General features: G+C 46.1%; 1 protein-coding gene across 1 annotated transcript in view; it reads left to right on the top strand.

The window, feature by feature from the left end:
• Nucleotides 1-25,714, top strand: part of LOC139269121 (bestrophin-4-like) — a 52,251-nt gene that overhangs the window by 10,710 nt on the left and 15,827 nt on the right. Inside the window, exons 2-5 of the mRNA XM_070888223.1 lie at nt 3,871-3,965; nt 16,099-16,332; nt 19,733-19,887; nt 22,850-22,927. Of these exons, the coding sequence (XP_070744324.1) occupies nt 3,871-3,965; nt 16,099-16,332; nt 19,733-19,887; nt 22,850-22,927 (562 nt within the window). The remainder of the gene's footprint in view (nt 1-3,870; nt 3,966-16,098; nt 16,333-19,732; nt 19,888-22,849; nt 22,928-25,714) is intronic.

Raw genomic sequence — 25,714 nt, 5'->3', positions numbered from 1 at the left:
CATTCCATCGTTTGCGGCACTGGTTGCCCTCACATACCTTGTTGGTCGCTGACTCGACCACCTCTGCTATCTTGGTCCATATCATCTGGTAGGCCTTTGGGGTGAGCTTCCCACGCCCTCCCTGTGTCAAATCACCCCAGCGTAACTCGACTCCTGCAGGAGGGAGGCATTTGCCTCGTTCGAGAACCTCCTGGCTCTTTTGCCTCCAATTTGTTCCTCTCCCACCTCACTGCTCTCTCCAGCATCAGTCTCCACAGCGTGCTGTGATGCCTCCTCCTCTCTCTCCATTATAGGGCAAATTCGGTCAACTATGTGGCTGTTAACAGCTATTTTTTGTTTGCCTACTTGCTGTGAAGCTCTGAAGTCTCCCTCCTTCCTCCCAAAGCAGCCACACCACACCCAACGATGCCTTCAGTCCCTCTGAGCTCCCTCGCTCTCTGGCTCCTCTTCTGCGCATGTTATGGGAACCCTTGACCTCCAGAATCACGGGAATTGAGCATGTCCATGCCTTTGCTAAGGACGGCCACACTTTACGGCAAAAGATCAAAAAAATTTAACGCTACTGGCCATTTGATATTGCTCGCGGTAACGCCCATTTTCAAAAATGTAAACTAGGTGTTTTGGGAATGGGCGAGAAGCCGGCGATCTGAAAACCCTTTTTTAATGCCCACGCCGGAAATAACGGCCATTTTTGGGTGATAAGCACAAAAGTGGAGGTTCTAGCCCACTGAATCAATTTAAACAATAATTATACAAAACTGTTGTAATTAAAAGGACCAAATAGACATGAATATATTTTCACTTCTTTTTTTCCGCGATAATTTTCTTCTCCTGTGGCCCCTCCTCTCCTGAAGGTATTGACTCCATGCTGAGGAACGGGTGTCAGATACCGTCTGGTACCTTTACAGGTATGCCTGGACATTAACTGACAGAAGGTTATTCTAGTGGGTGAGGGAGGGACAGGCAAATCAGGCCCTATCTTTATAACCTCTACAAGAGGAAATGGTAGCAATTACAATGTAGTTTTCCATTTGGGTACCCATATCAGAAATGATAAAAGTTAATCTCCCAAGCTGAGGGCAAGCAAACGCCTCGGAACATTTTACAACATTAAAGGTACTAGTTATATGCAAGTCATTTTTATTGTTATTGATATATTACACTGGGGCACAACAACTCCTTCATAGTTTTATAATAGTATTCAGAAGAAGACTGATTAAGAAGTTTGCAGCTGACACTAAATAATGAAGAAGAAAGCTGAGGACTGCAGGAAGATATCAATCAACTGGTCAGGTGGGAAGAACAGTGGCAAATGGAATTCAATCTGGATAAGTGTGAGGTAATGCATTTGGGGAGGTCTAACAAGGCAAGGGAATACACATTAAATGGTATGATACTGAAAAGTGTAGAGGAACAAAAGGACCTTGGAGTGCTTGTCCACAGATCACTGAAGGTAGCAGGCCAGGTAGATAAGGTGGTTAAGAAGGCATATGGAATGCTTGCCTTTATTAGTCGAGGCATGGAATACAAGAGCAAGGAAGTTGTGCTTGAACTGTATAAAACATTGGTTAGGCCGCAGCTGGAGTACTGCGTGCAGGTCTGGTCACCACATTACAGGAAAGATGTGATTGCACTGGAAAGGGTGCAGAGGAGATTTACAAGAATGCTGCCTGGACTGGAGAATTTTGGCTATGAGGAAAGGTTGGAGATGTTGGATCTGTTTTCTTTGGAACAGAGGAGACTGAGGGGAGACCTGATTGAGGTGTATAACATTATGAGGGGCCTGGATAGAGTGGATAGGAAGGACCTGTTTCCCTTGGCAGAGGGGGTCAGCAACCAGAGGACATAGATTTAAAGTAATTGAGGGGAGGTTTAGAGGAGATATGAGGGGAAATTTCTTCATCCAGAGGGTGGTGGGGGTCTGGAACTCACTGCCTGAAAGGGTGATTGAGGCAGAAACCCTCACCTTATTTAAAAAATACTTGGATGTACACTTGAAGTGCCGTAACCTACAGGGCTATGGACCAAGAGCTGGAAAGTGGGATTAGGCTGGATAGCTCTTGGTCGGCCGGCGTGGACACGATGGGCCAAAATGGCCTCCTTTAGTGCTGTAAATTTCTATGATTCTATGAAGACAGTTTTAGATGCAGACCTAAAGATGATGAAATTAATCACTCACCGCCAGCTGCCGGCAATTGCCACCCACTGCCACCGACATTCCTCTTCTTGATTCGCCCAGTGCCACTTTCGAGGTAGCCTGAAGCGAGTGGGAGGGGATAGCCGCCGGGAACCGGCCACTGACGTCAGCGGACAGGCGCGTGGTGCAATTGAGCTCCTGCCCGCTGCGCTCCCAGATTCCTGCGGGCGGGAGTCGGCGGGACTCAGCGGCAGAACGGGGGTGGACCGTTGGCTGCAGGCTGGTCTGTTCCTGGCGGTAAGTAGGAAGAACCTGAAAAAAAAAGGTAAGTGAACATTGTTTTTTTCATTTTCAACAGTGACTTACCTGTATGGGGCTCCCCTGGAGGTCTTCTGAAAGTTTTTTTATATTTTATTGGTGATTTTTGTTCTTCGACCCTCCGTGGGCCCGACTCCATCCTTGGCGGCACTTGGGCCTCTGCCGCCGAGAATGAGACTTCCTGCCCGCTGCCACCCAGATTGGAGGCGTACGTCATCCATTTGCCACCTGCTGACCTTTGAGGGACCGCGGCCATGAATATCACGCCCAAAGTATGTACGGTACCTCAGCGGCCATCGGCGGCACTTTGAGTGGCACTTGGGCGGGCAGAGGCCTTGATGAAAATCGACCCCAAAGTATTAAAGTAATTTGTTAAAAGTAAATAATTTCCCTCTCTCTGGCAATGTACTGAATTGTAAATTATAGTAATACATTCCTTTTAGTGACTTTTATTGATTAATAAATGTCGATTTTCTCTTCCCCAATCCGGCACAGGCTCGATACTCTGAATGGCCTCCTTCTGTGCTGTTACTATTCTATGATTCTATGATTATATCCAGGGGCATTAAGGCCAATTGTAGCACCCATACTACTGCCTTGGTTAAAATCTGCTGACTGAGCAAAAACCAGGGACTGAACTTGGGACCTTCCTGGTCTGAATGACGTGCACATTTTACACATTGTATCATGTCAGACTAGGCTCTGCGGTAGCACGCATGTCTCTGAGTGAGAAGGTTGTGCGTTCAAGCCCCACTCCAAAGAGTTGAGCACAAAACTAGGATGGCACTTTGGTACAATACTGACGGAGTGCTGTACTGTAGGAGGTGCCATCTTTCAGATGAGACGTTAAACCGAGGCCTCGTCTGTCCTCTCAGGTCGACGTGAAAGATCCCATGGCACTATTTGAAGAAGAGCAGGTGAGTTATCACCGGTGTTCTGCCCAATATATATCCCCCAATCAACTACACTAAAACAAATGATCTGGTTGTTATCACATTGCTGTTTGTCGGACCTTGCTGTGCGCAAATTGACTGCCGCATTTTCTACATTACAACATTGACTGCACTTCCAACACACTTTAGTGGCTGTAAATCACTTTGGGATGTCCTGAGATCCACGGATAATGATAAATAGATGTACTAAATATAATTGAATTATCCCAGGAGATAAGAAGATTTGCAATGAAAATATCGCACACAAAATTTATAAAATAGGGCCAATTATTTCCTTCAAATGAGAGGTAGGCTGCCGTTAATGAACTTATAATCAAAAGACATTGTCTGATCCTTAAGTGTTTGAAACAAACAATTCAAACTCTGACACAATTAGGTTTGTATTTGCGGCAGCCAACTCTATTATTTTATGTGGATAATTGCCTTTGTTTGAGAATGTGTTTCTATTTCTATTTCTTGTAGGTGTTTCCTGTCACATGAACAGAAGCTTCTCTTCGAGAAGGTGGCTACGTATTGTGACAAACAGACCAGTCTTATCCCAATGTCATTTGTTTTAGGTCTGTATCTAAAGTTGTCTTCTTCTGAATACTACTATCAAACTATTAAAGAGTGGTTGAGTCCCAGTGTAATATATCAAAAACAACAACTTGCATTTATAAAAACAAAAGAACATAAGAAATAAGAACAGCCCCTCGAGCCTGCTCCGCCGATCAATAAGACCATGGTTGATCTGATCATGGACTCAGCTCCACTTCCCCGCCCGCTCCACATAACCCCTTATCTCCTTATCATTTAAGAAACTGTCTATTTCTGTCTTAAATTTATTCAATGTCCCAGCTTCCACAGCTCTCTGAGGCAGCGAATTCCACAGATTCACAACCCTCTGAGAGAAGAAATTTCTCCTCATCTCTGTTTTAAATGGGCGGCCCCTTATTCTAAGATCATGTCCTCTAGTTCTAGTCTCCCCCATCAGTGGAAACATCCTCTCTGCATCCACCTTGTCAAACCCCCTCATAATCTTATACATTTCGATAAGATCACCTCTCATTCTCTGAACTCCAATGAGCAGAGGCCCAACGCACTCACCTTTCCTCATAAGTCAACCCCCTCATCCCCGGAATCAACCTAGTGAACCTTCTCTGAACTGACTCCAAAGCAAGTATATCCTTTTGTAAATATGGAAACCAAAACTGCACGCAGTATTCCAGGTGTGGCCTCACCAATATCTTATGTAGTTGTAGCAAGACTTCACTGCTTTTATACTCCATCCTCTTTGTAATAAAGACCAAGATTCCATTGGCCTGCCTGATCACTTGCTGTACCTGCACACTATCCTTTTGTGTTTCATGCACAAGTACCCCCAGGTCCTGCTGTACTGAGCACTGCAATCTTTCTCCATTTAAATAATAACTTGCTCTTTGATTTTTTTCTGCCAAAGTGCAAGACCTCACTCTTTCCAACATTATACTTCGTCTGCCAAATTTTTGCTCACTCACTTAGCCTGGCTATGTCCTTTTGCAGATTTTTTGTGTCCTCCTCACACATTGCTTTTCCTCCCACCTTTGTATCGTCAGCAAACTTGGCTACGTTACACTCAGTCCCTTCTTCCAAATAGATTGTAAATAGTTGGGGTCCCAGCACTGATCCCTGTGGCACCCCACTAGTTAATGGTTGCCAAGCAGAAAATGAACCATTTATCCTGACTCTCTGTTTTCTGTTAGTTAGTCAATCCTCTATCCATGCTAATATATTACCCCCAACCCAGTGAACATTTATTTTTTGTGCAGTAACCTTTTATGTGGCACCTTGTCAAATGCCTTCTAGAAGTCCAAATACACCACGTCCACTGGTTCTCCTTTATCCACCCTGTTTGTTACATCCTCGAAGAACTCCAGCAAATTTGTCAAACATGACTTCCCCTTCATAAATCCATGCTGACTCTGCCTGACCGAATTTTGCTTTTCCAAATGTCCTGCTACTGCTTCTTTAATAATGGACTCCAACATTTTCCCAACCATAGATGTTAGGCTAACTGGTCTATATTTTCCTGCTTTTTGTCTGCCTTTTTTTTTTAATAGGGGCTTTACATTTGCAGTTTTCCAATCTGCTGGGACCTCCCCAGAATCCAGGGAATTATCTAGTGCCTTTAATGTAATAAAATGTCCCAAGGCCTTTTCTTGCCCTCAGCTTGGGAGGTTTTATTTTATTATTTCTGATATGGGCACCCAAATGGAAAACTACATTGTAATTAATCCTTTACCTCTTTCAGGGGTTAGAAAGGAAGAATCTGATTTCCCCTACTCTAATCTACCTCCTGTTGCAAGTCAATAAATGCATTTAGTTTTTGTTATGAGTATGACTCTCCTGTATTTATCTACTGAGTTCGGTTTCTTGCTGCTGCATTGCATGGAATTAAATGCCAAATATCTCAAACTTTTCTGCATCATTACAATTTTATACCACTCCACCCCACAAGGTAAACTCACAATCTTTTTGGAGTCCTGACAAACAGCAAGGTACCTCAAATGCCAAAAGTACGGTAGCATGGTGGTTTTGTTACTGGACTAGTAATCCAGAGGCCTGGACTAATATTCCAGAGACGTGAATTCAAATATCCACCATGGCAGCTGGGGAATTTAAATTCAGTTAATTAAATAAATCTGGATGAGGGAGACTAGAACTAGAGGGCACGATCTTAGAATAAGGGTCCGCCCATTTAAAACAGAGATGAGGAGAAATTTCTTCTCTCAGAGGTTTGTAAATCTGTGGAATTCGCTGCCTCAGAGAGCTGTGGAAGCTGGAACATTGAATAAATTTAAGACAGAAATAGACAGTTTCTTAAATGATAAGGGGATAAGGGGTTATGGGGAGCAGGCAGGGAAGTGGAGCTGAGTCCATGATCAGATCTGCCATGATCTTATTGAATGGCAGAGCAGGCTCGAGGGGCTGTATGGTCTACTCCTGTTCCTATTTCTTATATTCTTATGTTCTTATTCAAAAGCTAGCGTCTGTAATGAAACTACCAGATTGTTGTAAAAAACCCAACTGGTTCACTAATGTCCTTTAGGAACGGAAACCTGCCATCCTTACCTGATCTTGCCTACATGTGATTCCAGATGCACAGCAGTGTGGTTGAAATGGCCTAGCAAGCCACTCAGTTGTACCAAACCGCATCCGACAGAGTCAGCACTGTGGGGGAACCTTCACCACACGGACTGCAGCGGTTCAAGAAGGCGGCTCACCACCACCTTCTCAAGGGCAATTAGGGATGGGCAATAAATGCTGGCCTTGCCAACGACACTGACATCCTGTGAATTAATACATTTTTAAAATTGCAAACTGGAGATTGGCACATAGAAGTTGCAATGCTTAAAGGTACTCATGACTCAAGCACTTGAGAAGGTGGTAAATCCAATGGCCATGGAGAATTTGGGGCTTCAGACTAAGCTGTGTTTTGTTTGAAAGGCAATTCATGGTCATCTACAGCAAGTAGGGGAAAGCAATTATGTCAGAAAATCAACCTCTCTGATTCCTTTAACGTTATTGACTAGGCTATTCTCCTCTGCTGCCTCACCTCCTTGATCCAGCTTCATTGCACTACCCTCTCAGGGTTCCATTCCTATCTGTTCCAATGCAGTCACCAAATCCCCCTTCAATGGTTCCTTCTCCTTTGCCTGATCCACTCTCATGCTGCAAGGCCCTTTCTTATTCATCATCTCTATCCTACCTCTCAGCAACAACATCCACAAAATTCTCATCTTCAAATCCCTTCACATTCTCACTCCACCTTATTTGTGAAATTTTCTCCAGTCCTACATCCCAGACTGCACCCTCCATTCCTCTGACTCTCAAATACTGCTTATTTCCCACTCCTTCTGCTCCAGCACTGGACGCTGATCTTTATGTCTCTTCCAAAACCGCTTTGCCTTACCTCGCTCCACTCACCGAACCTTAAAAGACCTCCTAACTCTTTAATTGTGCTATTCATCTCCCCCAATAAATTCCTTCACTTCCTATCCAGTATCCACCTTTTCCTCTTGTAAACAATTCTGAGATCTTCATCCATGTGAGGAGCACAATATAAAAGCAAATTGTTGGTGTTTACGTTGTATACTTAAAAAAACATGTAGTGATTTTGATGATTGGGAGAGGATGTGACTATCAATTCCTAGTGTGTCAGGGGATAAGGTATAAGCTGCTAGAAAATTCTAGAAATGCACAGCAGACCAGTCATTATTTTGCTTCACCTACAGTACTGATCTTATTTAAAGGAAAAAGCAACTATCAAGGTCAGTCCTTCCAAAGTACGTTCTGTGATCTGCATTGTAACTTTTAAGAAAAATTGACAGTCTCTGAAGAATCCCTCCAGCTAAAAATGGCTACCTCTGTAAACAACATATGCTCAGGTGACATCAGATAAAGGTAATACATGTCGAACATAAGCACATAAGAACATAAGAAATAGGAGCAGGAGTAGGCCATTTGGCCACTCGAGCCTGCTCCGCCATTTAATAAGATCATGGCTGATCTGATCATGGACTCAGCTCCACTTCCCTGACTGCTCCCCTTAGCCCTTTATTCCTTTAATGCTCAAAAATCTGTCTATCTTCGCCTTAAATATATTCAATCACCCAGCTTCCACAACTCTCAGGGGCAGAGAATTCCATAGATTTACAAACCTCTGAGAGAAGAAATTCTTCAGTTTTAAATGGGCGGCCCCTTATTCTGAGACCGTGGGCTAGAACCTCCACTTTTCAGCTTAGCGCCTAAAAGTAGGCGTTATTTCTGGCGTGAGTGTTAAAAAAGTGTTTTCAGATCACCGGCTTCTCGGCCATTCTCAAAACACCGAGTTTACATTTTTTAAAATGGCTGTTACCGCGAGCGATATCAAATGGACGGTAGCGTTAAATTTTTCTGACCTTCTGCCGTAAAGTGTGGCCGTCCTTAGCAACGCTCCATTCCCATGAGTCTGGAGGTCAAGGGTCACCATGACTTGCGCAGAAAAGGAGGCAGAGAGAGAGGGAGCTCAGAGAGACTGAAAGCGTGTGTGGCTGTAGTGTGTGCTTGTTTGGCTGTAGTGGGAGGAAAGACGGAGATTCACCAGCAGCAAAAAGCCCACTAAGCACCAAGAACATAGTTGGCACTGAGTTTTTGTCCAACAAATAACATATAAAATGGAAGGGGTGGAGGAGGCCCTGGAGCTGGTAGCCAGGAACACTGGTGGCAGAGGGCTCCCAGTGGTCCCGGAGCGCCGCACTGCACCCCAAGGTGACGCACCCCATTGCCAACCACACATGAGAGCTAGCAGCAACATCTTGCTTATGGCTCGGAGCACGCTCCCACCTCGGGACCATCCTCTCCCGCATCCGTCCAAGCAGCGCTTCGGCCGTCACCACCACTCCCCACCCCCCCCCACCCCAGCCCCGCGTCTAACGGTCAAGCAGAGCGGGCTGTCCAAACCATTAAGCAGAGCCTAAAATGCGTGACTCACAGCTCCCTACATACCCGCTTGTCCCACATTCTGCTCAGTTACCGGACGAGACCCCACTCACTCCTTGGAATCCCTGCTACCGAGCTGTTAATGAAGAGAGGCTTCAAAACCAGGCTCTCCCTTATACACCCAGATCTCAATGATCATGTCGAAACCAGAAGGCAACGGCAGCAATGGTACCACGATCGTGCGGCCGTATCACGTGACATTGCTGTTCATGAGCCTGTGTTTGTCCTGAATTATGGTCACGGTCCAAAATGGGTTGCTGGCATGGTTTTGGCCAAGGAGGGGAACAGGGTGTTTGTAGTCAAACTGTTAAATGATCAAACGTGCAAGAGGCACATCGACTAAACCAAACTGCGATTCACAGACAACCCAGAACAAATTGAAGATGACATCATCATCAACCAACCAACACACATCCAACCATCAGTTGACCTTTGTGTCATTCACGAAGACGAACCTACCATCCCCGACAGTCCTGTCAGACCAACTGCTCCGCAATGCAGCAATGGTCCTACTAACTCACCCAAGCTTGGGTTCGAACTGAGAAGATCAACCAGGGAGCAGAAGGCCCCGGACCGTCTCAACTTGTAAATACAACCTGTACCAAGGACTTTGGGGGGAATGATGTTACGTATGTTAACTGGGTTTTCCTGCCGCCAGAGGGCGCGACTGTCAGAGTCCTAACGGTCACTGGCAGACACGTGCAAGCCGTGTATATAATGTTGGGAGCCATCTTGAATCCTCACTTTGAGAATAAATAAACTGGAGTAAGGTCATGCCTGAATTAACTCACCGTACTTAGCCTCGTGGAGTTATTCAATATTTAACACGTGGCACGCTGAGAAAGTCCACAAATGTCACCAGCTGTGGCCTGAAAAGAACCCGAGGCATAGAACGACAGTGCTGCGGTGGCTTTGACCTTGACGGACAGTGCAGACCTGATGGTGCTGGCAGGCTGCAGATCTGCTCTTATCAGCTGGCATACTCAGTTATAACCTATTTGTGGAAGCGCAGTCTCCGAAGGCAGGTGGTGTCAGGCAAATTGAGGTAAGAATGCTTCTCCTTGTACTTGCGGGGGGATCCTCCTCATCTGTCTGTCACTTCGTTCATTGGGTACACAACGCAGTGCAGTTTTCCTTCGGCGATGTCGAGTCTGCTGCATGTATTTGATCACCAAGAGAGGGTGACAAACGACAGGCACCATTGCAGTAGCTCTCTGTTTTGCACCGATTGCACACAAACAAGGAATGTCCCGATGAACGCACCTCTTCAATTCCAATCGGTCACAGTGTGGTCAAGATGTTGTTAGAGATGTTCACATCAACTCCAACGACCTGCAGAGTACATTCGAACTCCGCCGAGGTTGAAGCACAGCAGCCTTTTAAAGGACGCAACATAGTTCCACTTTTTGTGGGCAGTTTTTTGAGCGAGCGAAATGTGTGCGAGGTGGTGAAATTGACGATGGGCGATCTCCATTGCCGATAGTTTGGGTCAATCTGCTCTTTACGACAAAAAACAGTCGCTGGGTGTTAATACTGAATCTTGGCGTTAATTCCATGTGGAAAGTAACAGTGGTCGATATTATGGGCGTTGAAGTCGCCCATCCTGCTGATTCCGCCAAAAAAAGTGGGCGGGCGGTAATATATTTTCGCCGTTAAGCACATGGGGAAAGTAACGCTCGCCAATAAGTTTTTGAAAAATGCCTGCCAGTTTCCATTTTGTGCCAAAATAGGCGATATATGGGCGTTATACGTTATTTCAGCGATAAAATGGGCGTTAAGTGAGCGATAAGCAGGCAAAAAAAGTGGAGGTTCTAGCCCCATGTCCCCTAGTTTTAGTTTCCTTTATGAGTGGAAATATCCTCTCTACATCCACCTTGTCGAGCCCCCTCATTATCTTGTATGTTTTGATAAAATCACCTCTCATTCTTCTGAACTCCAATGTGTATAGGCCTAACCTACTCAACCTATCTTCATAAGTCAGCCCCCTCATTTCCGGAATCAACCTAGTGAAGCTTCTCTGAACAGCCTCCAATGCAAGTATATCATTTATTAAATACGGAGACCAAACCTGTACACAGTACTCTAGGTGTGGCCTCACCAATACCCTGTACAGTTGTAGCAGACTTCTCTGCTTTTATACTTCAGCCCCCTTTCAATAAAGGCCAACATTCCATTTGCCTTCCTGATTACTTGCTGTACCTGCATACTAACGTTTTGTGTTTCATGCACAAGGACCCCCCCCCCCAGGTCCCTCTGTATTGCAGCACATTGGAATATTTCTCCATTTAAATTATCATATACTTTTCTATTTACTCTGCCAAAATGGATAACCTCACATTTTCCCATATTATACTCCATATCTGCCAAATTTTTGCCCATTCACTTAGCCTGTCTATATCCCTTTACAGATTTTTTGTGTCCTCCTCACAATTTACTTTCCCACCCATCTTTGTATCATCAGCAAACTTGGCTACATTACACTCGGTCCTTTCATCCAAGTCATTAATACAGATTGCAAATAGTTGAGGTCTCAGCACTGATCTCGGCGGCACCCCACCAGTTACTGTTTGCCAAACGGAAAATGACCTATTTATCCCGACTCTCTGTTTTCTGTTCGTTAGCCAATCCTCTATCCATGCTCCCAACCACGTGAACTTTTATCTTGTGCAGTAACCTTTTAAGTGGCACCTTATCGAATGCCTTCTCGAAATCCAAATACACCACATCCACTAGTTCCCCCTAGCCACCCTGCTCGTTACATCCTCAAAGAACTTGAGCAAATTAGTCAAACATGATTTCCCTTTTATAAAACCATGCTGACTCTGCTTGATTGAATTATGCTTTTCCAAATGTTCTGCTATTGTTTCCTTAATAATGGACTCCAGCATTTTCCCAACGACAGATGTTAGGCTAACTGGTCTATAGTTTCCTGCTTTTTGTCTGCCTCCTTTTTAAATCATCATCATAGGCAGTCCCTTGGAATCAAGGAAGTCTTGCTTCCACTCTTAAAATGAGTTCTTAGGTGGCTGAACAGTCCAATACGAGAGCCATAGACTCTGTCACAGGTGGGACAGATAGTCGTTGAGGGAAGGGATGGGTGAGACAGGTTTGCCGCACGCTCTTTCCCCTGCCTGCGCTTGATTTCTGCATGCTTTCTGTTGTGTATGGAGAAAGAGTCAGACTGAACACTGTGAGCTCAAAGTAAAGTGTGACCATAGTCTTTTATTGCAGGTCTCCAGAGTGCCTCTCCAACCTGTGAAGCCTCCTTAAATACCTGTGCTCCCAAGGGATTATGGGGTCCTTGGGACTCCAGGGATGAGCCCTTTGGTGGCTGTCCAGAGTAAATACAAGTCCACATATATAACACTTTTGACAATGAGACTCGAGGTGCTCAGCGCCCACTTAGGGCGGTCTTTACCCAGGGACTCCCAGGTGTCAGTGGGGATGTCGCACTTTTTCAGGAAGGCTTTGAGGGTGTCCTTGTAGAGTTTCCGCTGCCCACCTTTGGCTCGTTTGCCGTGAAGGAGTTCCGAGTAGAGTGCTTGCTTTGGGAGTCTTGTGACTGGCATGCGGACTATGTGGCCTGCCCAGTGGAGCTGATCAAGTGCGATCAGTGCTTCAATGCTGGGGATGTTGGCCTGGTCGAGGATGCTAATGTTGGTGCATCTGTCCTCCCAGGGGATTTGTAGGATCTTGTGGAGACATCATTGGTGATATTTCTCCAGCGACTTGAGGTGTCTACTGTACATGGTCCATATCTGTGAGCCATACAGGAGGGCGGGTATTACTACAGCCATGTAGACCATGAGCTTGGTGGCAGTTTTGTGGACCTGGTCTTTTTCTCAGGTGGCCGAAGACTGCACTGGCGCACTGGAGGCGGTGTTGGATCTCATCGTCGATGCCTGCTCTTGTTGATAGGAGGCTCCCGAGATATGGGAAGTGGTCCACGTTGTCCAGGGCCGCGCCGTGGATCTTGATAACTGGGGGGCAGTGCTGTGCGGCGAGGACAGGCTGGTGGAGGACCTTTGTCTTACGGATGTTTAGCGTAAGACCCATGCTTTCATACACCTCAGTAAATACGTCGACTACGACCTGGAGTTCAGCCTCTGTATGTGCGCAGACGCAGGCGTCGTCCGCGTACTGTAGCTTGACGACAGAGGTTTGGGTGGTCTTGGACCTGGCCTGGAGATGGCGAAGGTTGAACAGGTTCCCACTGGTTCTGTAGTTTAGCTCCACTCCAGCGGGGAGCTTGTTGACTGTGAAGTGGAGCATGGCGGCGAGGAAGATTGAGAAGAGGGTTGGGGGCAATGACGCAGCCCTGTTTGACCCCGGTCCGGACGTGGATTGGGTCTGTGAAGGATCCGTTGGTAAGGATCACAGCCTGCATGTCGTCGAGGATGGTGACGAACTTTTGGGGGCATCCGAAATGGAGGAGGACGCTCCATAGACCCTCGCGGTTGACAGTGTCAAAGGCCTTTCTAAAGTCGAAGAAAGCCATGTATAGGGGCTGCCGCTGTTCCCTGAATTTTTCCTGTAGCTGTCGCGTTGCAAAAATCATGTCTGTTGTGCCTCGTAGGGGACAAAATCTGTACTGTGACTCCGGGAGGAGCTCCTTGGCCACAGGAAGAAGATGGTTGAGGAGGGCTCTAGCGACGACTTTCCCAGTGGCTGATAGTAGGGAGATTCCTCTGTAGTTGCCGCAGTCGGACTTGTCCCCTTTTTTAAAGATGGTCAGGATCACTGCCTCTCTGAGATCTCCCAGCATGCTCTCCTCCCTCCAGATGAGAGAGATGAGGTCATGTATTCGCGCCAACAGCGCCTCTCCACCATACTTTAGTGCCTCAGCAGGGATTCCATCCGCAGCCGTAGCCTTGTTTTTAAGCTGTCATATCGCTTTTTCTACCTCATGCTGCGTTGGGGTCTTACTGGGGTGGTGGCAGGTAGCATGCTACGGGATGGAGTCGGGGACACTCGAGTCAAAGGCAGAATCTCGATTGAGGAGATCTTTGAAGTGCTCCTTCTAGCGGGTCCTGACTGCCTCGGTGTCCTTGATGAGTGTTTGCCCGTTCTTGGCCAGCATTGGGGTGGGGCCTTGGGTGTTTGGACCGTAGGGGTGGCCTTGACTGCGATGAGGAATCCTCGCACATCATGGCTGTCGGCCAGCTGCTGTATCTCCTGTGCTTTCTCCATCCACCATCTGTTCTTTAGGTTCGGGTTTTTTGTTGGATCTTAGCCTTGAGCCGCCTGTAATGCTGCTTTGCTGCTCCCGAGTGACTGGGCCTCCTGCGGTGAATGGGTCTCCGATGAAGACTGGGTCTCCTTCAGAAACTGGACCTCCAGAGGCAACGACCTGGACCTGGCTTTTTTAAATAGGGGCGTCACATTTGCGGTTTTCCAATCCGCTGGGACCGCCGCAGAATCCAGGCAATTTTGGTAGATTACAACCAATGCATCCACTATCTCTGCAGCCACTTCTTTTATGATCCTAGGATGTAAGCCATCATGTCCAGGGGACTTGTCCACCTTTAATCCCATTATTTTACCGAGTACTACTTCTTTGGTGATAGTGATTGTATTAGGTTCCTCCCTCCTTATAGACACTTGATTATCCACTATTGGGATGTTTTTTGTGTCTTCTACTGTGAAGACCGATACAAAATATTTCTTCAACATCTCTGCCATTTCTCTGTTCTCCATTATTAATTCCCCAGTCCCATCCTTCAGGGGACCAACATTTATTTTAGCCACTCTTTTCCTTTTTATGTACCTGTAGAAACTCTTACTGACTGTCTTTATATTTCATGCTAGTTTACTTTCATAATCTATCTTCCCTCTCTTTATCATTTTTTTAGTCGTTCTTTGCTGGCTTTTAAAAGTTTCCCAATCCTCTGTCCTCCCACTAGTCTTCGCCACATTGTATGCTCTTGTTTTCAATTTGATACCCTCCCTTACTTCCTTAGTTAGCCACGGATGGTTATCCCTTCTCTTACAGTCTTTCCTTCTCATTGGGATATATTTTTGTTGTGAGTTATGAAATATCTCCTTAAATGCCTGCCACTGCTCATCAACCGTCTCATTCTTTAATCTATTTTTCCAATCCACTTTAGCCAACTTCATGGATCATCGAGAATGGCCGTTACTTGCCAGTGAATTGATTGTGGCTAGACATTGTGAGAACCAATCGATTAAGTTATTTGCAAGAATGTCGTTGACTGAAATTAATAACTATTGGGCTCATTGGAAGAACAATTCCAATGTAGCTTATTTTTAGATTTTTCTAGTCAACCTATTTATTTAAAAAATTGAAAGAAAAAAGTGGACCTGTTCCTTGGAGCTCCAGTAAACCGTGCCATGGACTGACAGGGTCGGGGCAGATAGGGCCGGATTAAGGGCCTGATGGGCCTGAGCCAAGCTGATCCAAATGGGCCTATAGCTATGTTTGTTCCTGTTCATTATATTACGTATATGATTCCGATTCTGAGTATGAAAATATAGGTCAGTATATTCAACAATGAAAAGCATATATTCTGTATCAAGTAGGTATATATTCTGGTTCTGGTAACATTGCAATACTAGATTCCATATATGCAAATTTCTCTCGGCCTATTTGGGAGGCCTTATATTTTTTTTCCTGCATTTATTTGGTGGGCCTATGTTCTTTGGTGGGTCTGGGGCTGCAGCCCCCTCCGCCCCATGGTTAATCCACCCCTGGGGGCAGACCCTCATGACAAGTTCTTGATTTCAGGCTGTGTACCATCCCAAGTGGAGATCAGCAGCTTCACTCTACAGAGAAAATCGGATTTGTAGAGAGTCACTCCCTCCTCCTCCCTGGGGCCATTTTCATGTAAACTGTAAGCAGATTACTGTTCCTACTCTTAGGGTTCTGGTTACAGAGCAGTTTTGTTGGCAACTGCTATCCTGTCCTCTGAACTGTGAAAGATAGAATGGCACACAAGGAAATGGTAAAGTAATAAATTTGTGGATGTTTGTACAATAGCTACACACCTTAGTATGATATCCAATGATGAATGCAAAAAATCATTCAGTCAAAAAATCATTCTGTACCTGCCATAAACAACTGAAGTGTATTTGTACCTGGCCAATGCGTCATTGTGCCATGCTCTCATATTCCAATGCTGAGTGTGCACTAACCATAACCTGTGACCCTTAACCCCCACCCCACCCCGGCAGGGTTTTATGTTACGCTTATTATTAACCGTTGGTGGAACCAGTACACGAATATCCCGCTTCCGGATCAGCTGATGTGCGTGGTGTCCAGTAACGTTCACGGTGTTGATGAAAGGGGCCGGATTCTGCGGCGCACACTGATCCGATACGCCAATCTCTCCTCGGTGCTCATCCTCCGCTCCATCAGTACGAGAGTCCGAAAGCGATTCCCTTCCATTGAGCATGTGGTAGAAGCAGGTAATATAACCCATATTTTCATTAAAATACTGACTTGACAGATACGTGAATATTTTACGAGTGCAGTTAGTCAGGACAACGCACATTTCCCTGAGTGCATTAGTGATGCTGTAGATAGAACTATGGGGATCTGCAGTTCCTGGGGCTTATAAAGCTCCATCTAGTACTAGACATGTGCAGCTATAGGCATCGCTGTCGCAGGATATTCATGCATAAGGAGCATCACAGCTGAAGCCTCTGTGTTCTCATCAAGGATGCTCACACTCACACTTTCTAGCAGGTGGGGTACCTGGACAACATTCAGGAGCAGATATCCTGGCTGATTTCCGCTCCCATGCCAACTGTTGTGCCTCCAGTTCTCTCTCAGCCACCCGGTGTCATGCTTTAGTAAAGCGCAACATGTTATTGTAAAATACACTGTATTTTACATGTGCATATGACAAACCTTTATTATTTCTCAATTAAATTATCTTCTCATCAGTTGATGCTACGATACATCTGGGCATTCCTCAACTGTCTTCTTCCTGTGGCCAAGGAGCTCCTCCCGGAGTCACAGTGTAGATTTTGTCCCCTACGAGGCACAATGGACATGACTTTTGCAGCGCGACTGCTACAGGGCCTTATACATGGCCTTCTTCGACCTTATAAAGGCCTTTGACACTGTCAACCGCGAGGGTCTATGGAGCGTCCTCCTCCATTTCGGATGCCCCCAAAAGTTCATCACAATCCTCTGCCTGCTCCACGACGACATACAGGCCGTGATCCTTACCAACGGATCCTTCACAGACCCAATCCACATCCAGACCGGGGTCAAACAGGGCTGCATCATCGCCCCAACCCTCTTCTCAATCTTTCTCGCCACCATGCTCCACCTCACAGTCAACAAGCTCCCCGCTGGAGTGGAACTAAACTACAGAACCAGTGGGAACCTGTTCAACCTGCACCGTCTCCTGGCCAGGTCCAAGACCACCCCAACCTCTGTCGTCAAGCTACAGTACGCGGACGACGCCTGCATTTGTGCACATACAGAGGTTGAACTCCAGGACATAGTCGACGTATTTACTGAGGCATACGAAAGCATGGGCCTCACGCTAAACATCCGTAAGACAAAGGTCCTCCACCAGCCTGTACTCACCGCACAGCACTCCCCCCCAGTCATCAAGATTCACGGCGCGACCCTGGACAACGTGAACCATTTCCCATACCTCGGGAACCTCTTATCAACAAGAGCAGGCATCGACGACGAGATCCAACACTGCCTCCTGTGCGGCAGTGCAGCCTTCGCTGCCTGAGGAAAAGAGTGTTTGAAGACCAGGCCCTCAAATCTACCACCAAGCTCATGGTCTACAGGTCTGTAGTAATACCTGCCCTCCTGTATGGCTCAGAGACATGAACCATGTTGTACAGCAGATATCTCACGTTGCTGGAGAAATATCACCAATGATGTCTCCGCAAGATCCTACAAATCCCCTGGGAGGACAGATGCACCAACATCAGCGTCCTCATTCAGGCTAACATCCCCAGCATTGAAGCACTGACCACACTCGATCAGCTCAGCTGGGCAGGCCACATAGTTCGCATGCAAGACACGAGACTCCCAAAACAAGTGCTCTCCTCGGAGCTCCTTCATGGCAAACGAGCCAAAGGTGGGCAGCGGAAACGCTACAAGGACACCCTCAAAGCATCCCTGATAAAGTGCAACTTCGCCACTGACACCTGTGAGTCCCTGGCCCAAGACCGCCCTAAGTGGAGGAAATGCATCCGAGAGGGCGCTGAGCACCTCGAGTCTCAACGCCGAGAGCATGCAGAAATCAAGTGCAGACAGCGGAAAGAGCGTGTGGCAAACCAGTCCTATCCACCCTTCCCTCAACGACTATCTGTCCCACCTGTGACAGAGTCTGTGGCTCAAGTCTTGGATTGTTCAGCCACCAATGAACTCACTTCAGGAGTGGAAGCAAGTCTTCCTCGATTCCGAGGGACTGCCTATGATGATGATGATGATGACAATTGGGCATGTGTCATAATATTGTAACAGATCCCCTCCACCCATCTTGTACATTTTCAAATATTTTGACCAGTTTGTTGGTCTTTTCAAACTCCACAAATATGCAATAAAAACTAATTTCCTGTGAAGTATTGGAAAGGAATCGCTCAAAGACAATTGTTTATTTTGAAGAGATACATCTATTAGAAATATGAACCAACATGCAGGAAAGCTTAAACTTGTCCCAAAGTCAAATATGCACACAAAATAGAAAATCAGGTAATCGGTGCCTTAATTACAATATTCTGCCATTTGGACAAAAATCTATAAGAATGTAATTATGCCTGAGATGGGGCAGAATTTCCGATTCTGTGTCTGGGCATATTGGACCAGATGGACACAGCGAATACAGGAAATCATGTGGGAGGAGCACATGTCTACAAGGGAACCCAGCCAACATCCATTAATTGAAACGGATGGAAATTTGGGCAGGGTCCCATACGGGCACGTGTTCCTCGCCACCAGATTTACCTGAATTTGTGCAGCCAAGTGATCCACTACACCAGGTGATCAACTACACCAGGTGATCCAATACACCAGGTGATCCACTACGCCAAGTGATCCAATATACCCAGGTGGTCCACTACACCAGGTGATCCAATACACCTGGTGATCCACTACACCAGGTGATCCAATACAACCAGGTGATCCAATACACCATGAGATCCGATACACCCAGGGGTGATCCAATATACCCAGGTGATCCAATACACCCAAGTGATCCATGACACCCAGGTGATCCAATACGCTAGGTGATCCAATACACCAGATGATCCACTACATCCAAGTAATCCAATACACCCAGATGATCCAATACATCAGGTGATCCACTGCATCAGGTGGTCACTACATATGGTGATCCACTCGACCCAGGTGATCCACTACACCAGATGATCCATATACCAGATGATCCACTGCACCAAAGTGATCCAATACACCTAGATGATCCTCTATACTCAGGTGATCCACTACACCCAGGTGATCAAATACACCCAGATGATCCACTACACCAAGGTGATCCAATATACCCAGACGATTCACTACACCAGATGATCCATTACACCAGATGATCCAATATACCCAGGTGATCCACTACACCAGATGATCCACTATACCAGATGATACAATATACCCAGGTGATCACTACACAAGATGATCCAATACACCAGGTGATCCACTACACCCAGGTGATCCAATATACCCTGGAGATCCATGACACCAAGATGATCCAATAGGCCCAGGTGATCTAATACAGCCAGATGCAGGAATTGGAAAATCTGCCCCAATATGATTTTAACCAATCAAACGCATAAGTAAACTCCCACGATGTGCCTCTGCTGGTTATCCTTTTTCCAGGTTTTATGACCCGTGATGAGCTAAAGAAATTTGAAAGCCTTTACTCTGATTTTAACAAGTACTGGATTCCTTGCGTATGGTTTACGAACCTAGCTGCTCAGGCACGGATAGAGGGACGAATCCGGGATGATGTGGCTCTAAGACTACTGATGGATGTAAGCATGATACTCTAGTCTAACACTGAGAAATTATAAAAGATTGGATTCAAAGAGTGGACATGTCAATGATAAAGTGTAAATGACTACTAGCATGTAGCACCACTTAAACAAATATAGGATCTTCTTCTTTGATTCTTCACTGGAATGCATATGACATTGGGGCCAATATGATGATGCGCAGCCTATACTTAGAAACATAGAAAATAGGTGAAGGAGTAGGCCATTCGGCCCTTCGAGCCTGCACCACCATTCAATAAGATCATGGCTGATCATTCACCTCAGTACCCTTTACCTGCTTTCTCTCCATACCACTTGATCCCTTTAGCCATAAGGGCCATATCCAACTTCCTCTTGAATATATCTAATGAACTGGCATCAACAACTCTCTGCGGTAGAGAATTCCACAGTTTCACAATTCTCTGAGTGAAGAAGTTTCTCCTCATCTCAATCCTAAATGGCTTACCCCTTATCCTTAGACTGTGACCCCTGGATTTGAACTTTCCCAACATCAAGAACATTCTTCCTGCATCTAACCTATCCAGTCCCGTCAGAATTTTATATGTTTCTATGAGATCCCCTCTCAGTCTTCTAAACTCCAGTGAATACAGGCCCAGTCGATCCAGTCTCTCCTTATATGTCAGTCCTGCCATCCCGGGAATCAGTCTGGTGAACCTTCGCTGCACTCCTTCAATAGCAAGAACATCCTTCCTCAGATTAGGAGACCAAACCTGAACACAATATTCCAGGTGAGGCCTCACCAAGGCCCTGTACAACTGCAGTAAGACCTCCCTGCACCTATACTCAAATCCTCTAGCTATGAGGCCAATATGCCATTTGCCTTCTTCACCGCCTGCTGTATCTGCATGCCAACTTTCAATGACTGATGTACCATGACACCTAGGTCTCATTGCACCTCCCCTTTTCCTAATCTTCCGCCATTCAGATAATATTCTGCCATCATGCTTTTGCCACCAAAGTGGATAACCGCACATTTATCCACATTATACTGCATCTGCCATGCATTTGCCCACTCACCTAACCTGTCCAAGTCACCATGCAGCCTCTTAGCATCCTCCTCACAGCTCACACCGCCACCCAGCTTAGTGTCATCTGCAAACTTGGAGATATTACACTCAATTCCTTCATCCAAATCATTAATGTATATTGTAAATAGCTGGGGTCCCAGCACTGAGCCCTGCGGCACCCCACTAGTCACTGCCTGCCATTCTGAAAAGGACCAGTTTATCCCGACTCTCTGCTTCCTGTCTGCCAACCAGTTCTCTATCCACGTCAATACATTATCCCCAATGCCATGTGCTTTAATTTTGCACACCAATCTCTTGTGTGGGCCTTGTCAAAAGCTTTTTGAAAGTCCAAATACACCACCACATCCACTGGTTCTCCCTTGTCCACTCTACTAGTTACATCCTCAAAAAATTCCAGAAGATTTGTCAAGTATGATTTCCCTTTCATAAATCCATGCTGACTTGGACCGATCCTGTCACTGCTTTCCAAATGTGCTGCTATTTCATCTTTAATAATTGATTCCAACATTTTCCCCACCACCGATGACAGGCTAACCGGTCTATAATTCCCCGTTTGCTCCCTCCCTCCTTTTTTAAAAAGTGTTGTTACATTAGCTACCCTCCAGTCCATAGGAACTGATCCAGAGTCGATAGACTGTTGGAAAATGATCACCAATGCACCCACTATTTCGAGGGCCACTTCCTTAAGTACTCTGGGATGCAGACTCTCAGGCCCCAGGGATTTATCGGCCTTCAATCCCATCAATTTCCCCAATACAATTTCCTGCCTAATAAGGATTTCCTTCAGTTCCTCCTTCTCGCTAGATCCTCGATCGCTAGTATTTCCGAAAGATTATTTGTGTCTTCCTCCGTGAAGACAGAACCAAAGTATTTGTTCAATTGGTCTGCCATTTCTTTGTTCCCCATTATAAATTCACCTGATTCTGACTGCAAGGGACCTATGTTTGTCCTCACTAATCTCTTTCTTTTCACATATCTATAGAAGCTTTTGCAGTCAGTTTTTATGTTCCCAGCAAGCTTCCTCTCATACTCTATTTTCCCCCTCCTAATTAAACACTTTGTCCTCCTCTGCTGCATTCTAAATTTCTCCTAATCCTCAGGTTTGCTGCTTTTTCTGGTCAATTTATATGCCGCTTCCTTGGATTTAACACTATCCCTAATTTCCCTTGTTAGCCACGGTTGAGCCACCTTCCCCGTTTAATACGCTGAAGCATTTTGGTCACCCGCTTCTCTTATTGTTGGCCGTGAAACCTGCCCAACAGGCTCAGCATAGTTCAATACAACCAACCAGTGCAATGGGGGCTGGGGGCCTACACACAAACAATGTGCTATACTGATTAGAGACACAAAAATATTTATTAAGACCTTCCCTATAATCCTTCTCCGCTTAAATTTGTTTTTATTCTTTACCGTGACTGGAGCACCTAAGCAGCACTCCAGTCATGCAGTACCAGGGTCACCTTATTAAAAACAATGTTTAAAACTCCCACCTGCCCTTCCCCCTGCCTCCCAATTTCTCCCCCTCCTTCTCTCCTCTTTCCCTCATTCCCACCGCAGCAAAGCTGCCAGCCCACTAAGGGCAGCCATCTGCCCTGCATTGGCTGCTGATGCCTGGAATTGTGGCTCACGTTTCTCGACCACCCATCCAGCATGTCATGAGCAATGGTCAAAAAAATATTTGAATGAGCTGAGTCCACATTAACAGTGCGATCAGCTCTCTTGTGCAAAGGGGCACGCAGTGCCAGGACTACATTACTGGCATTGTTGTGTTAAATAGATGTCATTACGCAGCTGTTGTAGGATGAAACAATTATGAATTTTGAGCTGTCTCAGAAACTCAATGGACCATATTAATATAATTATTATATATAATATAATCTAGTAACGGAGCTCTCTCCTTTTCACACTTGCAGGAATTGAATCGGCATCGGGCAAAATGCAGTCTGTTATTTCACTATGACTGGATCAGCATCCCCCTAGTGTACACACAGGTCAGAGTTTCCTTGAACTCCACTTCATGAGCTGCAGAAACTAGAAAATCCCATCTATGGCTATACAGAAAATCAAGGTCCCAGCTTCAATCCTCGATTTATGCTGAGTTAGCTGATCTCAGCTGGACTAGCAGTAAGGATGCTGGAATTGGCCTTAGCACTCCAGGTTAAGGAGAAGACAATGAGCCAAAGATCCCCCTCCATTCTGTGAGCCAGAAAGCCCCTGAAAGTAGTCTCCTAGTAGTCCCACCACATGCTGGGTGAGGAAAGATTTGGCTCAACAGTTAGATAATCTTTCAACTCCTGTCAATGCTCACACGTGAATAATGGCAAGAGAAGTGGAGGGAAGAAAATTGAAGAGACAAAAAAAATTAAAGGAAGGAATATCTTTCATAGAAGTTTTGCTGAACTATTTTTTGGTATTAATCAACTCAATTAGCCTAATTTCACTCAATTGTTGATTCATTTTTCCTCCCTTTAAGAACATAAGAACATAACAATTAGGAGCAGGAGTAGGCCATTTGGCCCTCGAGCCTGCTCCGCCATTCAATAAGATCATGCCTGGTCTGATCATGGACTCAGCTCCACTTCCCTGCCCTCTCCCCATAATCTTTGACTCCCATATTGCTCAAAAATCTATCTATCTCCACCTTAAATATATTCAATTACCCAGCCTCTGCAGCTCTCTGGGGCAGAGAATTCCATAGAATTACAACCCTCTGAGAGAAGAAATTTCTCCTCATCTCAGTTTTAAATGGGCGGCCACTTATTCTGAGACTATGGGTTAGATTTTCCACTTTTGTGCTTATTGGCCAAAAATTTCTGACGTGGGTGGTAAAAAAGGGTTTTCAGATCGCCGGCTTCTCGCCCATTCTTAAAGCACCTAGTCTCCATTTTTGAAAATGGGCATTACCGCGAGCGATATGAAATGGGCGGTAGCGTTAAATCTCACTGACCTTCTGCCCTACAGTGTCGCCATCCTTAGCAACGGCATGGCAATGCTCAAGTCGCGCGATTCAGGAGGTCAAGGGTCATCATGACATGTGCAGAAGAGGAGACAGAGATATAGGGAGCGGAGAGGGACTGAAAGCGTGTGTGGCTGTGGTGTGTGCTTGTTTGGTTGTTGTGGGAGGCACGAGGGAGATTCACCAGCAGCAAAAAGCCTACTAAGCACCAAGAACATAGTTGGCACTGAGTTTTTGTCCAACAAATAAGATATAACACGGAAGGGATGGTGGAGGCCCTGGAGTGGGTAGCCAGGAACACTGGTGGCAGAGGGCTCCCAGTGGTCCCGGAGCGTGGCACTGCACCCCCAAGGTGCCGCACCCCCATTGCCAATCACACATGAGAGCCAGCAGCAACATCTTGCTTCTGGCTCGGAGCACGTTCCCACCTCGGGACCATCCTCTCCCGTATCCATCCAAGCAGCGTTTCGGCCGTCATCCCCCGACCCCACCCCCCAATGAAGCATCGCCTGAGGAGCTCCTCAGCCAAGCGGCTTGGAGCCAGGAAGGGAAGGGAAAGGGGTAGAGGTGGGGAGGAGAAGTGGTGGGGGTGGGGGGGTGGGGGGAGAAGGGTTGTTTTTTACAGAAATACTGATGATTTCGACAAATGTTCGGTTTAAATGTTTTTTATTTAACAAAACCTTGTTGCGCATTGGCTCAGATAGTTGCACCGTTACACGCTGGTGATTCCTTAACATCAAAGGGTATTATGACACTTAACTTCAATCAACTTAAACTTTAACTGTCACCAAGGTGATGCCCACCGGCACACCCAGCAGTGTGTCAGCTTTGTAAATAACACCAATGTTCTTTCAGGCAAAGCGATCATTGATGAGCTCCTGACTTAAGGCTCTTGCAGCTATCATGCCACCACGGACCATTTCATGCAGTCTACAGGGGGGCGGGGGCGTGGCTTCAGCGTCAGCCTGATTGTCTGGGCCAATGTCAGCATCTGCCTCCTTGTCCTTCTCTTCCTCTCTCTGGTGATGTGGACTGTCAGACTCATCAAGTTAAAGAGGAGATTAACGCAGTAGTAAGGAAGGACATTAGCGTGGATGAGGTGGAATCTGTATGGGTAGAGCTGCGGAACACCAAAGGGCAGAAAACGCTAGTGGGAGCTGTGTACAGACCACCAAACAATCATAGTGAGGTTGAAGATGGCATCAAACAGGAAATTAGGGATGTATGCAATAGGTACAGCAGTTATCATGGGTGACTTTAATCTACATATTTTGGTAGTCTGTCGTATCCAACAAAGACGTTGATGTGCTAATCATCAATGGCATGTGTCTTCAAGTGGCTGTATAGGCCAATTCTGGATGCACATAGTCTCTTGCACATCGGACAAGGGAAGTTCGATGTGCCTGATGCTGACAGTACTGCCACCTGATGTCATCTATCTCTAGTGTCCCGCAGGCATCGGCTTTCTTCAAAGGTCTGGCAGGCAGTCCTCGTGAGGGTACGCCACTGGATTTTATTAGCTGCTGTATTCTCGAGGTCCTTTGGTCGGATGCCACAGTACTGGAGGTTAGCCTTATTGCAATCTTTGTAGCGCTTGCGGGTGTGCCCCTGGTGTCTTCGACCTTCACAGAGCTCGCCGTGAAGAAGCTGACGAGGGATCCTTGACTCATCCATGCGGATGACATGTCCAGCCCACAGGAACTGGGCTTGCATGATCATCACCTCGATGCTAGTTGATTGTGCTCTCTCCAGAACCTTAAAGTTTGAACCCGGTCTTGCCAGCGTATGTGGAGTATAGATCTGAGACTGCGCATGTGGAAAG

This window comes from Pristiophorus japonicus, chromosome 8 (genome assembly GCF_044704955.1).
Source record: "Pristiophorus japonicus isolate sPriJap1 chromosome 8, sPriJap1.hap1, whole genome shotgun sequence".
Classification (NCBI taxonomy): Eukaryota; Metazoa; Chordata; class Chondrichthyes; family Pristiophoridae; genus Pristiophorus; species Pristiophorus japonicus.
Note: the sequence above shows the minus strand (reverse complement) of the source record. Positions and strands in the feature narration are given on the sequence as shown.